This window comes from Suricata suricatta, chromosome 3 (assembly GCF_006229205.1).
Source record: "Suricata suricatta isolate VVHF042 chromosome 3, meerkat_22Aug2017_6uvM2_HiC, whole genome shotgun sequence".
In the NCBI taxonomy this organism is placed as follows: Eukaryota; Metazoa; Chordata; class Mammalia; order Carnivora; family Herpestidae; genus Suricata; species Suricata suricatta.
Window position 1 is genome coordinate 59,967,462 of NC_043702.1, and position 12,853 is coordinate 59,980,314.

Genomic DNA, 12,853 nt, shown 5'->3' on the forward strand with positions numbered 1-12,853 from the left:
GAATATATTTCATGTATTTATAACTGATTTTCTTTCCTTTGATATAAGTAGATATAACTGTTTTAAATGTTTACTTATTTATTTTTGAGAGAGAGAAAGAGTACAAGTGGGGGAGGGGGCGGGGGGGGTGAGAGAATCCCAAGCTGGTTCCAGGTTGTCAATGCAGAGCCTGACATGGGGCTAGAACTGGTGAACTGTGAGATCATGACCTGAGCTGAAATCAAGAGTTGGACACTTGATCTACTGAGCCACCCACGCATCCCATGATAAGTAGATATAACACAAACCTTCCAGAGAGGTTTCAAATCTTTTGAAGAGTCTGTAAGCTAATCAATAGGTTCACTTAACACTACACTTAACTACTTTTTCCTACTAACTTTACCAAATACACACTGAAGTAGATTTCTTATTTTATATTACTTACCTCTAAGCCAAATCACTTAGTTCTTTGGTTCTACAGTATCACATTTTTTCTCTAGTCACTAAAAATATTCACATTTAACTAAACTTGCATGATTTTTCTAAACTGCTTATGTAATTTTAACTTGAGAACTTTAAATCTGTAAGAACACATATTTTTTAAGATAGAAAAATTAGCATCTAAAGAAGCATAATTTAAAAAAGGTTAAGATTTTTAAATTTGTAAGTGATAAGTCAAAAGCTGTCTTTGGATTGACCGCAAACAGGAGCAAGGAGAATAAAAGAGGACAAGTAAAATAGGTAAGTCTGTAGACATTTTATTACTTACTCACCGTGTTTGCACAATTTTTATAACTTTTCTAAGTTTAAGGCTTGAAAGCAAAAGCAAAACAAAACTGCCCAAATAAAAAGGGAAAGAGGCCAAGGTTTAGGGATAGATGCAGAAGACTTCATTGTCCAAAGAAACATTTTTAACTTTTTTAACCTGAAGGTGTTCCATTTTCAGTTGAAATACTATTAATAACTCATTTTGCTTTTCAAACATCTAATCTCATTCACTCATATCACCAAGTTACATGAGTTCACCAAACTGTAAATGACAAACTCAGACCAGACACTCACCTTCTTGAGAGCTCCCGTGTGTTTCCAGGCTGACCTGTCTTCCTCATTGCATTTAACTGAAAGTGCCACAAAAGCCTGTGTGTAGAGTAGGGTGAAAAGCACCTTCACAATGCAGGTGAAGTGGTCTACAAGAGAAAGAGAAGATCCTTATTTCTTTGGAATCTAGACATTTTCTACTCAGGATCATTTCACAAATATGTCTTTCCTTGAACATGTTAATTGGTTTTTGTTCAACACTTCAGCTAATAAAATGAAGTTATAAGGTGATATTATATTTGCTACTCACCTGATATGAAATTATGAAAACAAAATTCCTTTATCCATCCACAGAATATGTAAATGAGAGACCTTTAGCACAGAGTGAAGCGTGCTCTGTTTTAGAAGAGCAGAGTGCTAAGGCCACTCAACCCTGGGATAGCTGTATAAAGTTGGCAAACCCCCTTACTGACCATTCTGTATTTAACCACACTGTCTGAGAATAGTGTTTAAAACCAACACTCTCTCCACTTCTAGTATTATATAAACCTCATAAGGAATATCATATTTTAGCCACTCCAATTGAGTTTTAAAACTCAATTTAAAAGTATTCAAAAACAGTGGTAACAATATACAAAATGCCTGGTAGCTTCTGGCACATATTAGGTATTTAATAAATAGTAGCTTAAAAATCACAATTAATTTTACATACAGCTAATAACTTAGGAAATTTCCTAGAATGTCTCATTCAGTCCTTATAAGTCTCAGTTGGACATCTGAGTTTCAAAAGGTTCTGCCTCTGATAACAAAGCTAATAAACACCCAGGTCTGAACTTGAATCCATATAGATATTTGACTGCAGAATCAGTATTCTTTCTATTATATTATACTATTCCCTAATAAATGGATAATGCCATTTAATCAGTTGCTGGAGTCATCAGAAACGTGTAGATATCCTTGATACTTTCCTATTGCATTTTCCCAACATGAAAAAAAATCACCAAGTCCTATCAATTCTACTTTAAAAATATCTCAAGTTAGTTCTAACATCCTCGACCAGGCTTCCATCCTTTCTTGCCTGTCCCCCAAATCCCAGTCTAAGTAGTTGTGTTTGTAGGCTTGATGATGCACTAGCAAAGCTCACAAGACTCAGCATACAGTCCTGTGATTTATTACAGCAAAAGATATAAAGTAAAATCAGCAAAGACAAAAAGGCACATTGGGTGTAGTCCAGATGAAACCCAGAGTTCTCTACCAGTACTGTAACACAGGGCATGCTTAATTCCTCCAGCAATTAGTTATGACAGTGTGAGATATAGACTCCAGGGAAGCTCATTAAAAAATTCAGTGCCCACGGATTTTATTGGGGGCAGTTCGCACAGGCACACTTTGCCTAGCACAAACCAAAATTTGGACCCTGCGGAGGAAACCAGGTATGTTCAGCATAAACCGCTGTTTGTACAGTCTAGGCACAGTGAGCCACTCCTATCAGTTCTGTGGATGGTGGGGGTGGTAGAGACCCAAAATCAAAGTTCCCAGATGCTAGACAAGGGCCAACCTTCTAAGCAAGCCTTGCAAAAGTTAACAGTCAGGTCTTCGATGTTAACTCTTTCTTGCACAGTGGTTTATGTGCATCACCTCTTAGCCCCCTGCAATCTTTTTTTTTTTTTTTTTAAATTACAGCCAGACTGATCTTTTTAATTTTTTAAAATTAATTTATTTATTTTGACAGAGAGAGAAAGTGAGAAGGGGAGGGCAGAGAGAGAGAGAGAGAGAGAGAGAGAGACAGAGAGACAGAGAGGGAGAATCCCAAGCAGGCTCTGGTCTGTCAGCACAGAGCCCGTCACTGGGCCTGATCCCCAAAACCAGAAGATCATAACCTGAGTTGAAAACAAGAGTTGGACACTCAACTGACAGAGCCATCTAGGCACACCCAAACTGATCTTTTTAAAGAAATATCCAGGGGCGCCTGGGTGGCTCAGTTGGTTAAGCGTCCGACTTTGGCTCAGGTCATGATCTCATGGTTCGTGGGTTCGAGCCCCACATCAGGCTCTGCTGACTGCTAGCTCAGAGCCTGGAGCCTGTCTTCAGATCCTGTGACTCCTTCTCTCTCTGACCCTCCCCTGCTCACGCTGTCTCTCTCTCTTTCTCTCTCAAAAATAAATAAAAACATTTTAAAAAATTAAAAAAAGAGAAATATCTGGCATCATTCTACTGAGTCTGTACAAGCTAAAACACACTTTCCTTCCTCAAAGCCTGGCTAACTCTCAGGTGACACCTTAAAGTCACTTACTGAGGAAAATCTTGCCTGATTTTAAAATGAATATGTGTGTGCATGAATACATGTGCAAGCATTGTCTCTTACTCATGTTGATGACTTGGGGTGGGAACTTGAAACAGCTGAGCCAGCTATGAGGTTGTTCTAACTGGAGGTAAATGGAAGGTATAAAAATATGAGTCTAAAAGTGTCAGAGGTCATGCTCCTGGTCTATGGCAAGTTTCTAAAGTAACACTGAATAAAGCAGATCTATAAAGACGAGAAACCCAAGATGCCAGCATCCAAAGTTCTGGTTCTGGTAATTCCCGGGACTACTTTCAACTCCTACAGTTTAGTTATTTGAGTCCATCGGTGCTCTTCCTCTGTGCTTATTATAAGCTAGCTCTAAATGGATTTCTAAATGTCCTAATACCTATGTGCTGAATATATGCCAGGATAAAGACAATAAGAACTTACAATCCAGAGAGAGAGAGAGAGAGAGAGAGAGAGAGAGAGAGAGAGAGAGAGAGAGGAAGAAAGAAACAGATGGCTACATGCATACACATGGTATACTGGGAGAAAATAAGAGGAGAAATTATACTAGATCAAGGGCAGGGCATAAGAAAAAATAATACAGCTTTCTATACCAATGAGGAAAGTTAAGTCTTGAATGAGGAAGAGAAATAAGTCATAATCAAGAAGGCAGGGGGCAGTGAAAGGTAAAGGGATCCAGACAGATGAAGCCATTCTGTATGAGGGCACAGAAGCAGCCCAAGGTTTACAAGAACTGTAAACTGTTCAGTGTAACTAGACTACAAGTAGTGATCTTTGAGAGATGGAGCTAGAAAAACAATCTTTATGCTGATGGCTAAAGGTTATAAACTACAGGCTATCTGCAGTGTACAGAGAGGTTTGGTTTGCCTCTATCCTATTTAGTTTTTATTTACTGACATTTAAAAATACGATATTTCTTGGGGTACCTGGGTGGATCAATCAGTTAAGTGTCTGACTTCACCTCAGGTCATGATCTCACGGCTCATGGGTTCGAGCCCCATGTCAGGTTCTGTGCTGACAGCTCAGAGCCTGGAACTTACTTCAGATTCTATGTCTCCCTTTCTCTTTCTCTGACCCTCCCTGACTCACTCTCTGTTTTTCTCTCTCTCAAAAATGAATAAACATTAAAAAATTTAAAAAATAATAAAATAAAAATAAGATATTTCTTAAGTCAGGAATTCCCCTTACCCTTAAAAAACTGGAAGATCTGACATCATTGGGGCCACATTTTTACGTGCCAACAATGATCTAGAACTGAGTGGTAACTGTCCTCTTTGGCCAAGCACACATTCTCTAGTTTGTCAAAGTCTCCCACTCCCAATTACATCAAACCAAAGACTATTTCACAAGTAATCAGTATGTATATAACATTATTGTTAAGAATGAATTTAGGCTATGAAGCCAAATTGTCTAGATTTAAATTCTGACTCTTTAGATCTCAAGCAGTTTAGTAATATACACTTGCTTTATTTCCTCCTTTATTTAATGGACATAATAATCTCATCTACCTTAAAGAAATTAAGTGAAATAAGGTTTATATTTAAATGTTTAAAACAGTGATTAGCAATGGCAATCAGTAAATATCTGATCTACTTATTTATTTTTAGAGAAAGAGCATGAGCTAGGGAGAGGGCAGAGGGAGAGAGAGACATTTAAGCAGGCTCCACACTCAGCACAGAACCCAATGTAGGGCTCGAACCCACGACACTGGGATTATGACCTGAGCCAAATTCAGGAGTTGGATGCTCAACCAACTGAGCTACCCAGTGGCCCCAATATCTGTTGTTATTAATATTAGTATTTTTGTTACTTGTTTGATATCTACAGGCGCCTAGCCTGGCTAATAAGCCATGAAGCATGTTAAGCATGAGAATGATAATATCAGATTTTCATTTTAAAATATTCACTGTTGCTTCTTAGGAGAAAGGGACTGACACAAGCCAAGACTAGAGGCAAGACAACCTATTAGCAGACAGCAAAAATATCATGCATGAGAAATTAGATGACCTGAACTACAGAAGAATGATGATGATGAAGAGAATGAGTTAAATTAGAGAAGTATTTAGATGATAAAAATGATAGGACTTGGTAGGCTTTTGGAGGTAGAGAATGATGGTTATCTTTCATTGTAAAACAAAGAGTAGACAGTAGTAGCACTGACTAAAATGGAATTACTAAAATAGAGGAAAAGAGTAAGACTAGATGTGTAGAAAATGAATTAATATGACATAAGTTGAGCCTGAGGTATCTGTAGGAATTTGAGTCTGGAACTCACCAAAGAATTGTCAACTACAGCTAGAGATTTGGGAATCATCAGAGAACAGGTGAACTAACGCTTTGGGAAAGAAGATAAAATTGAAAAAGGGACAAGAACTAAGGGACAACTCCAAAATTGGTGAGAGGAGGAGGTGAATAAAAAGAAGCCATGAAAATGAGTGAAAAAGAGATAGGAGGAAAACCAGAAGAGGATGGTATCGTCAAAGTCAAGGAAAGACCATTTCATGACTTAATTGGATGTTTCGATAGAATGATGAAAATTAGTAGAATGTCTACTAAGCACAACGAAATGAGGAACTCATTTAATACTGCCCAGAAATATCACTCATGTATTACTTCCTCTCATTGTAAACTACACAAATATTTTTGTTTGTTTAAAAAGAAGTGGGATGCCTGGGTGGCTCAGTTAGTTAAGCGTCCAAGTCTTGATTTCAACTCAGGTTATGATCTCACAGTTCATGAGATGGAGCCCTGCATCAGGCCCTGTGCTGTGGTCAGGTCTGCTTGGGATTCTCTCTCTCCCTGTCTTTCTCTGACCTTTCCCTGTGCATGCATGCTGTGCGCGTGCTTTCTCTCTCTCTCTCTCTCTCTCTCTCTCTCTCTCTCAAAATAAACATTAAAATAAAAAAGAAGTAATATATTTAAGAAAATAAGAGCTACTATAAGCGTAATTTCAGCTTTTTCTTGTAGCAGTACTAATTTCTGGTTTTAGTCTTTTTATCTGCCTTGATTATCATCATTTTTCAAGTCTTTCAAATGGCAGTTTAAAGTCACAGCTTATGCCGTAAGTCCTCACATTCACTAATGCATCTAACAAATATTTATTTACTAAATGATTACTATGTGAAATTAGTGTTTCTTAGGGACTTGGAAGAAAACAAGGAATCACTCATATAAGATGTACATTGGCTCCACAGGTTGCTATCTTCTAAGGTTGCAACAGAGAACAAAGCCCCTCAAATCTAATTATCAACATTTTTAAAGGGAGGGGGAAATTGGACATCTACTCTCAGGCAATGTGCTTTTATAACAACCAAAACCAAAAGCCCACCATCAAACCACCTGAACGTGAACAAAAGAAGACCAATACTTAACTTGAAATGCATTAAAAGCAAACAGACCATGCACAGTGGCACAGATTTTGTGTATTATAGAGCTATGGAAACAAGGTTGGGGGAACATGGTACTGGGAAGGCTGCTTAATAATGGGGGGAAAAAACTGATTACATAAGATACAAGAGTTTGGTATGACAGAATGTTAGCCTAGAGCTCTTTAAAACGTGAATTTTTCCTTAGAATCAAAAATGAAAATTATATTCCTTACTTCCTATTCTAAATGTCTGAGGACTGAAGTTTCTGACTTCCTAGACAGGTGCAACATCCACATCATCGGACTATTTGAGAAAATGAGGTCATTAGTTTCATTATTTATATTTAATTCATTGTTTAAAAAAGTTGTAAACTTCATAACTCATGAAATGAAAATATTTTAAATAGATGTGTAAATCTTTGCCTTATTTCTGACTTATTTTCATGAAGATAAAATCCTAAAAAGGAATAAATAGTTCAAAGGTACTGACATAACTGAGACAACAGCTTGACTCTTTAATGATACCAATAAAATCTGAGTCAACCAGATTTTCTCCAGTGGGTAATATATAAGCGCACAGTGAGAAATTTTCAAAAATGAGACAATTAAATATTTAGTGAGTACCCTCTTTATGTAATGGCATTTGTGCTGGGTGTTGTAAGAGTAATCCAAGGAACCTATAGTCCTCTGGGGTGATACTTACTGGCTTGCCTACAGATACCATGCTTAGCGCAGGTGATAAACAAGAAGACAAACGGGATTCAGATGCCTGCAGAAACTCCTTTCCCATAAACTGTATTAGAGTTAAGGTAGATCAGAGAGAGAGGAGGGAAAGAGCATACCCAGGGTACAGGGCACTGCACAAGAAAAAACACTTCCCCAAAACCACTGACGGGGGAAAAGGAGAGGGACTAATTATTCCAAGTTTTTACAAGCAGTGGAGCTCAAAGTCCAAAGTTTTAGAAGTTCAGAGGTCCAGGAGCAGACAGTGTGGCCTGAGGGTCCCCTGGGTCGCACTGGGAGAGACCGTTTCTCTTCTTGGAGTGCATTTGAGAGAAGTAACACTGCCCCTTTGGGGACAAAAGAGCCAGTGGGTGTCACTGAGCTGCCTTTTTCATTAGCATAGGAACAGAGGTACCTGCTGAGGATGCTAGCCTGGATGCCAGCTTTTTGCTGTGCTCTACCATAAACTCCAAGCCCCGGCATATTCCTGCAACTGCCCTGTGGGACAAACCGCCACCAGTCACAGTGCAGTGAGACCCCCTCCCCCAGAGGACCAGCACAGGCCATTCTGCACCAGGTCCCTAAGACTCGGAGTTTTGAAATCCAGCCTGCACATCTGACATAAAACACAGGAGCACTGGGTCACCAGGTGGGCAGATGGCTCAGACACACACAGGGTGAAGACAGGGACCTGAGACAAGCCTGGGACACACATGAGGGGAAACCGTGTGCTCCTCTGTGAGGGCTTCCTGAACTCCCTTCTTGGGGGACTAGAGAGCTGGCTGATGCCATTTTTACCCCTGCCCATCAGCACAGACCAGTGAGCAGAATAGTGCTCACAGTGGAGGCTTGAGTGACTTAAACCAAGCCATGCCCTCCTGCATTCTGCGGGTCTTTTTTTTTTTTTTTTAACTTGGGCAATTGTGCCTGAGACTCAGAGCAGCAGTGGGCCTTCCCCTAGAAGACCAGCACAAATCCCACGTGCACACCAAGTCTACTGACCGTAGAGTATTCCAAAGCTCTAGCTCTATGGGAAATTGGATTTACCCTCCTTTTATAAGCGACCAAAACACACCTAGTTAAAATTTGCCACACAATGGACAAAATCCAACCCTCCTCAGCAGGCAAAGAGAAACTCTGCAGAGGACTAACCAGAGCGAAAGAGCAGCCAATGCACAACAGCAGAGCGCACACACCAGGAACACTGCCTGAAGCGTGAGGCCCTGGACAGTATATGACCTCTTCCTAATATAGCCATTACTCTCAGGAGCAGGAAACATAACTTTACTAACACACAGAGGACAGAGACCTAAACAAAATGCCAAGATGAAGGTTCATCCCAAAAGAAAGGACAGGAAGAGGCCATGGCCAAGGATTTAATCAAAACAGATATAAGTAATATGCCTAAACAGAATTTAAAACAACAATTATAAGGATACTAGCTGGGCTAGAGAAAAGACTGGAGAAGTCCTTTACTGCAGAGATAAAAGACCTAAAAACTAGTCAGGCTCAAATAAAAAATGCTTTAACTGAGATGCAAAACCAACTGGTTGTAATGACCACAAAGATGAGAGAAGCAGAGGAATGAATAAGTGATACAGAAGATAAAATTATGAAAAATAATGAAGCTGAAAAGAAGAAGGAAAGAAAAATATTGAATCATGATAATAGACTTAGGGAACTCAGCAACTCCATAAAACATAACATTACTTTAATAGGAATCCGAGAAGGAGAGGGGGAAAGGAGAAGGTTTATTTGAATAAATTATGGCTGAAACTTCCCTAATAATCTAGGGAGAAAAACAGACATCCAAATCCAAGAGGCACAGAGAGCTCCCAGCAAAATGCACTTGCCTTGATGAGCAACAGGTGATTAAAATAAAAACTTTAAAAAAAAATCCAAAATTCACATTTCAAGTAATAAAATATTGTGTTTATTTATTAATAACATTATTTCATTCCTCAGAGTATTATAATTTGCATAAAATACGAATCTGCCTATATTTAAAATAAATGATCACCTCATACCTTTACGTAAAAGATTTTATCAAAAGATCAGGTTGAAGTACATTAAAAAGTATCTTCCCAGTAACAAGGCCTCTACACAACTAGATGTTCCTTCTAGTATAACTAATAATGACACAAAAACAAAGCAGAACGAAAACCTAGCTTTTCACCAAAGGAGAACTGTTAACTATTTAATAGAATATTTTAAGGTCTTTAAATGAAAACTACAAAGACTATGTAACAATAATTAAAACACTGCTATTATAATATTATTGCTATTAACATCATAGTATTAATGCTGTTACTATCATAATAGTATGATATTTATACAAATTAAAAATGATAGGATATCACATTTTGAATAATCCCATGATCACTAGTATATAAACCATTTATGCATATAGATAAGGTGAAAGCATTAAGGCTGACGTTTGCTTTTTTTTTTCATTTTTGTATTATCACATTAAACTTTTTTTTTTTTAATTTATTTTTAAGAGGCAGAGAGAGACAGCACAAGCAGGGGAGGGTCAGAAAGAGAGGGGGACACAGAATCTGAAGCAGGCTCCAGGCTCTGAGCTGTCAGCACAGAGCCCGATGCAGGGCTCGAACCCACGAACCGTAAGATCATGACCTGTGCCAAAGCCGGACGCTTAACCGACTAAGCCACCCAGGCACCCCACATTAAACATTTTTAAAACCAAAGTTTTTAGAGTGATTTCCTCTTCTTTTTACCTTATTGTTGATTAAAAAGCTGAAAAGAACAGACCCATAAGGGGAAAAAAAATCTTTATTTCATTTTCTTTTAGATAATGATTACTATTTGCTACTAAAAAAATAGTAAAGTCATTTATCTCAAAATATTTCCAACAGACTGAATATTTGTCCCTACAATTTTTAGCATATCATATACCCTATATAATGTAAGAATCGGAATTATAAAGATGTACCTTTGCGTAAGGGCTGTGGCATCATCAAGATCTGGATGAGCAAAAGGGATGTAACGTCATGATAGAGAACTGGAACCTCAGGCTGCTGCTCCTCATTTCCCCGCCTACAAGAAAAATGCATCATCACTTTAGACAATATTGTGCACCTTTTCTCATTCATTTTATAGTTCACATATATGTCTAAGGAACAAAAATCAAACTTTCGTAAATAATTGAACCTTTTCAAAAGAAAAGGTTAAGGGTCATGTTTTTGCCTGTAAGTATAATCTTTTAAATCCATTGATTTCCTTGATTCTGCCTAATAAGAAAAAAATTACATACAAAATTTATTAGATCTTATTTAAGCAAACAATTGGGATACATTAATTTGCTTATGAGTCTTTCTGATCTCTTAAATTACAGAAATCAAATGAAGGTTTAATTGGAAGTTTAGAGGATTAGTTTTACTATAAATGGGGTGGCATACAAGACACTTGCTACCACAAACTTAGCATTAAAGAGTGTTCATATTATTAAAAAGAACATGTACAATTCACAAACAAGTTACACTGAAAAGACATGGTTAATATTTTTTATTAAAAAGTTGTTTCAATTTTATGACTAACAAAATTCAAAAAATTCTTTAACATTTTCAAAGTTAAAAAAAAAAAAGAAAAGAAAATAGTCAAAGCAGAACTTAAAACTATAAAAGACAAAGTAGGAAACTCCAGCAATGAGAAACAGAATATATTCTAAAGCAGATCTCATTCTAGATCTATAAGAATTTTGAAAACTCCTATGGAAGGATACATTTTTTGATCTTCTGTTTAATTTTTAATTCAGAAAACAAAAGCAAATCTTGTTTCTAGAATTGAATAAATTCTGAAGCTATACTTCAGACTACACTTTGGATGAACAAAAATTGCTCAACTCTTTTATTAGGCTCCATCATTCAACAAAGACTTAACTGAACACTTAATATATGTCAGGTACTGATGCACTGGGGAGTAAACCAGTGCTTGCTGCTGTGAAGCTCAGATACAACTGCTAGAGGAAGAAGACAGTTCTTTTAGTGTCTCCATTCTCTACAAATAACCCTTTAATTTACTTGCCTCCCTGTCTAAAGCTAATCTTCCATTAATGCTATGAATCCTATTTGTCTCTCCAATCTCTTTTTTTTTACAAGCCCAAAGTTCTTTTAAAAAAAAATGGGGGGTGGGGGGGAAGGCACCATTTGCTCACCTAGTATTCAAATCCCCACCAAAATGGTTTCCCACATGGCCAACAATGATCTCTTAATTACAAAATCTAGTAGATATTTTTCAACTTTATCACACTGACCCTTGACTTTGCATACAATTGAACACTTTATCTGGAAAATTCTCTTGGCCTTTGTCAAAACACTCTCCCAGATTGTCTTCTAACTCTCTGATTACTCTAGTTTTCTTGACAAGTTCTTTCTCTGACTAACCTTGAAATGGTGCTGTTTCCCAAGGCTCCAATTCCCACTCTCTTTAATATGAAGGTCTCTTTTTGAAAGACCTCCTAAACCATGACTTCAATTACCAGCTACACATTGGTGACTCCTAAGTCTGTATCTCTAGCTATGAATCTCTTAAACTCACTACTTGAATATTTACTATCTTCACTTGTATATCCAACAGACAGCTCAACCTGAACATGCCTAAAACTGAACTCATAACCATTCAACTCTGTTCCACACAATCTCCCCTAGCCATAACCAATCTGCTCCTCCTTCAGTGTTCTTAGTTTTGATGTGGCTTATTTATTATATCCTCTAGTATTTAGCACAATGTATAATTATAAAAATATAATGAATAAATAAGGTAGGATCTTGAGGACATCCCAAACCTATCTTCTCTTACTCACCCCATATTTAATAGGCAGTAAGTCCTAACAACTATCTTTATTCCTCTTTGGCATCTCTATGGCCACTGACTTCTAACTGTTCAATCTCCCTTGATTTTATGTTCTCCTAATTCATCCTCTACACTGTTAAATATGCTGGAAAAAAATTCCACAGGAACTATGCCTTGTTTACCATAATTTCCCTGATGCCTGGATTAAAACAGTTAATAAAAACTGGCTGAATAAATTAAAAAGCAAAAAACGAAAGGACTGTTGGTCGGACAAACAGGTGGCAAAAGAGACAAAAACTAGATGGTTAAGACTTCAGGGCATAAGGAGAGAGAGAAAATGCACTGAAGCAAGAAACATCAGAGTAAATTACAAAGTTAAAGAGATTAGGGCCCATAACTCCTACACATGTTTGTATTTCTATGGTTTTATCACAGTTGTTTTAGTGAAATGAACCAAACAACTCAAAAGAAAACATGCCAAGAAGATAAAATCCGTTTCCAAAAAAAAGGAAAGTTAACGCTGAAAGATCCCTGCTAACCAATAGATAAAAAAGAAAGTGGTAAGAAACAGGTCCATTAAAAACTATTTAGAACAAAAATGATTTTGGATTATTATACTGCTG

At 37.4% G+C, this 12,853-nt stretch overlaps 1 protein-coding gene across 6 annotated transcripts in view; it reads right to left on the reverse strand.

Moving 5' to 3' along the window:
• Window positions 1-12,853, reverse strand: part of UBR3 (ubiquitin protein ligase E3 component n-recognin 3) — a 225,109-nt gene that overhangs the window by 23,780 nt on the left and 188,476 nt on the right. For all 6 annotated transcript variants that reach the window (XM_029934409.1, XM_029934405.1, XM_029934408.1 and 3 more), the window contains 2 exons: window positions 10,372-10,475; window positions 1,042-1,166 (listed from right to left, as the gene is read on the reverse strand). In XM_029934409.1, the coding sequence (XP_029790269.1) occupies window positions 1,042-1,166; window positions 10,372-10,475 (229 nt within the window). The remainder of the gene's footprint in view (window positions 1-1,041; window positions 1,167-10,371; window positions 10,476-12,853) is intronic.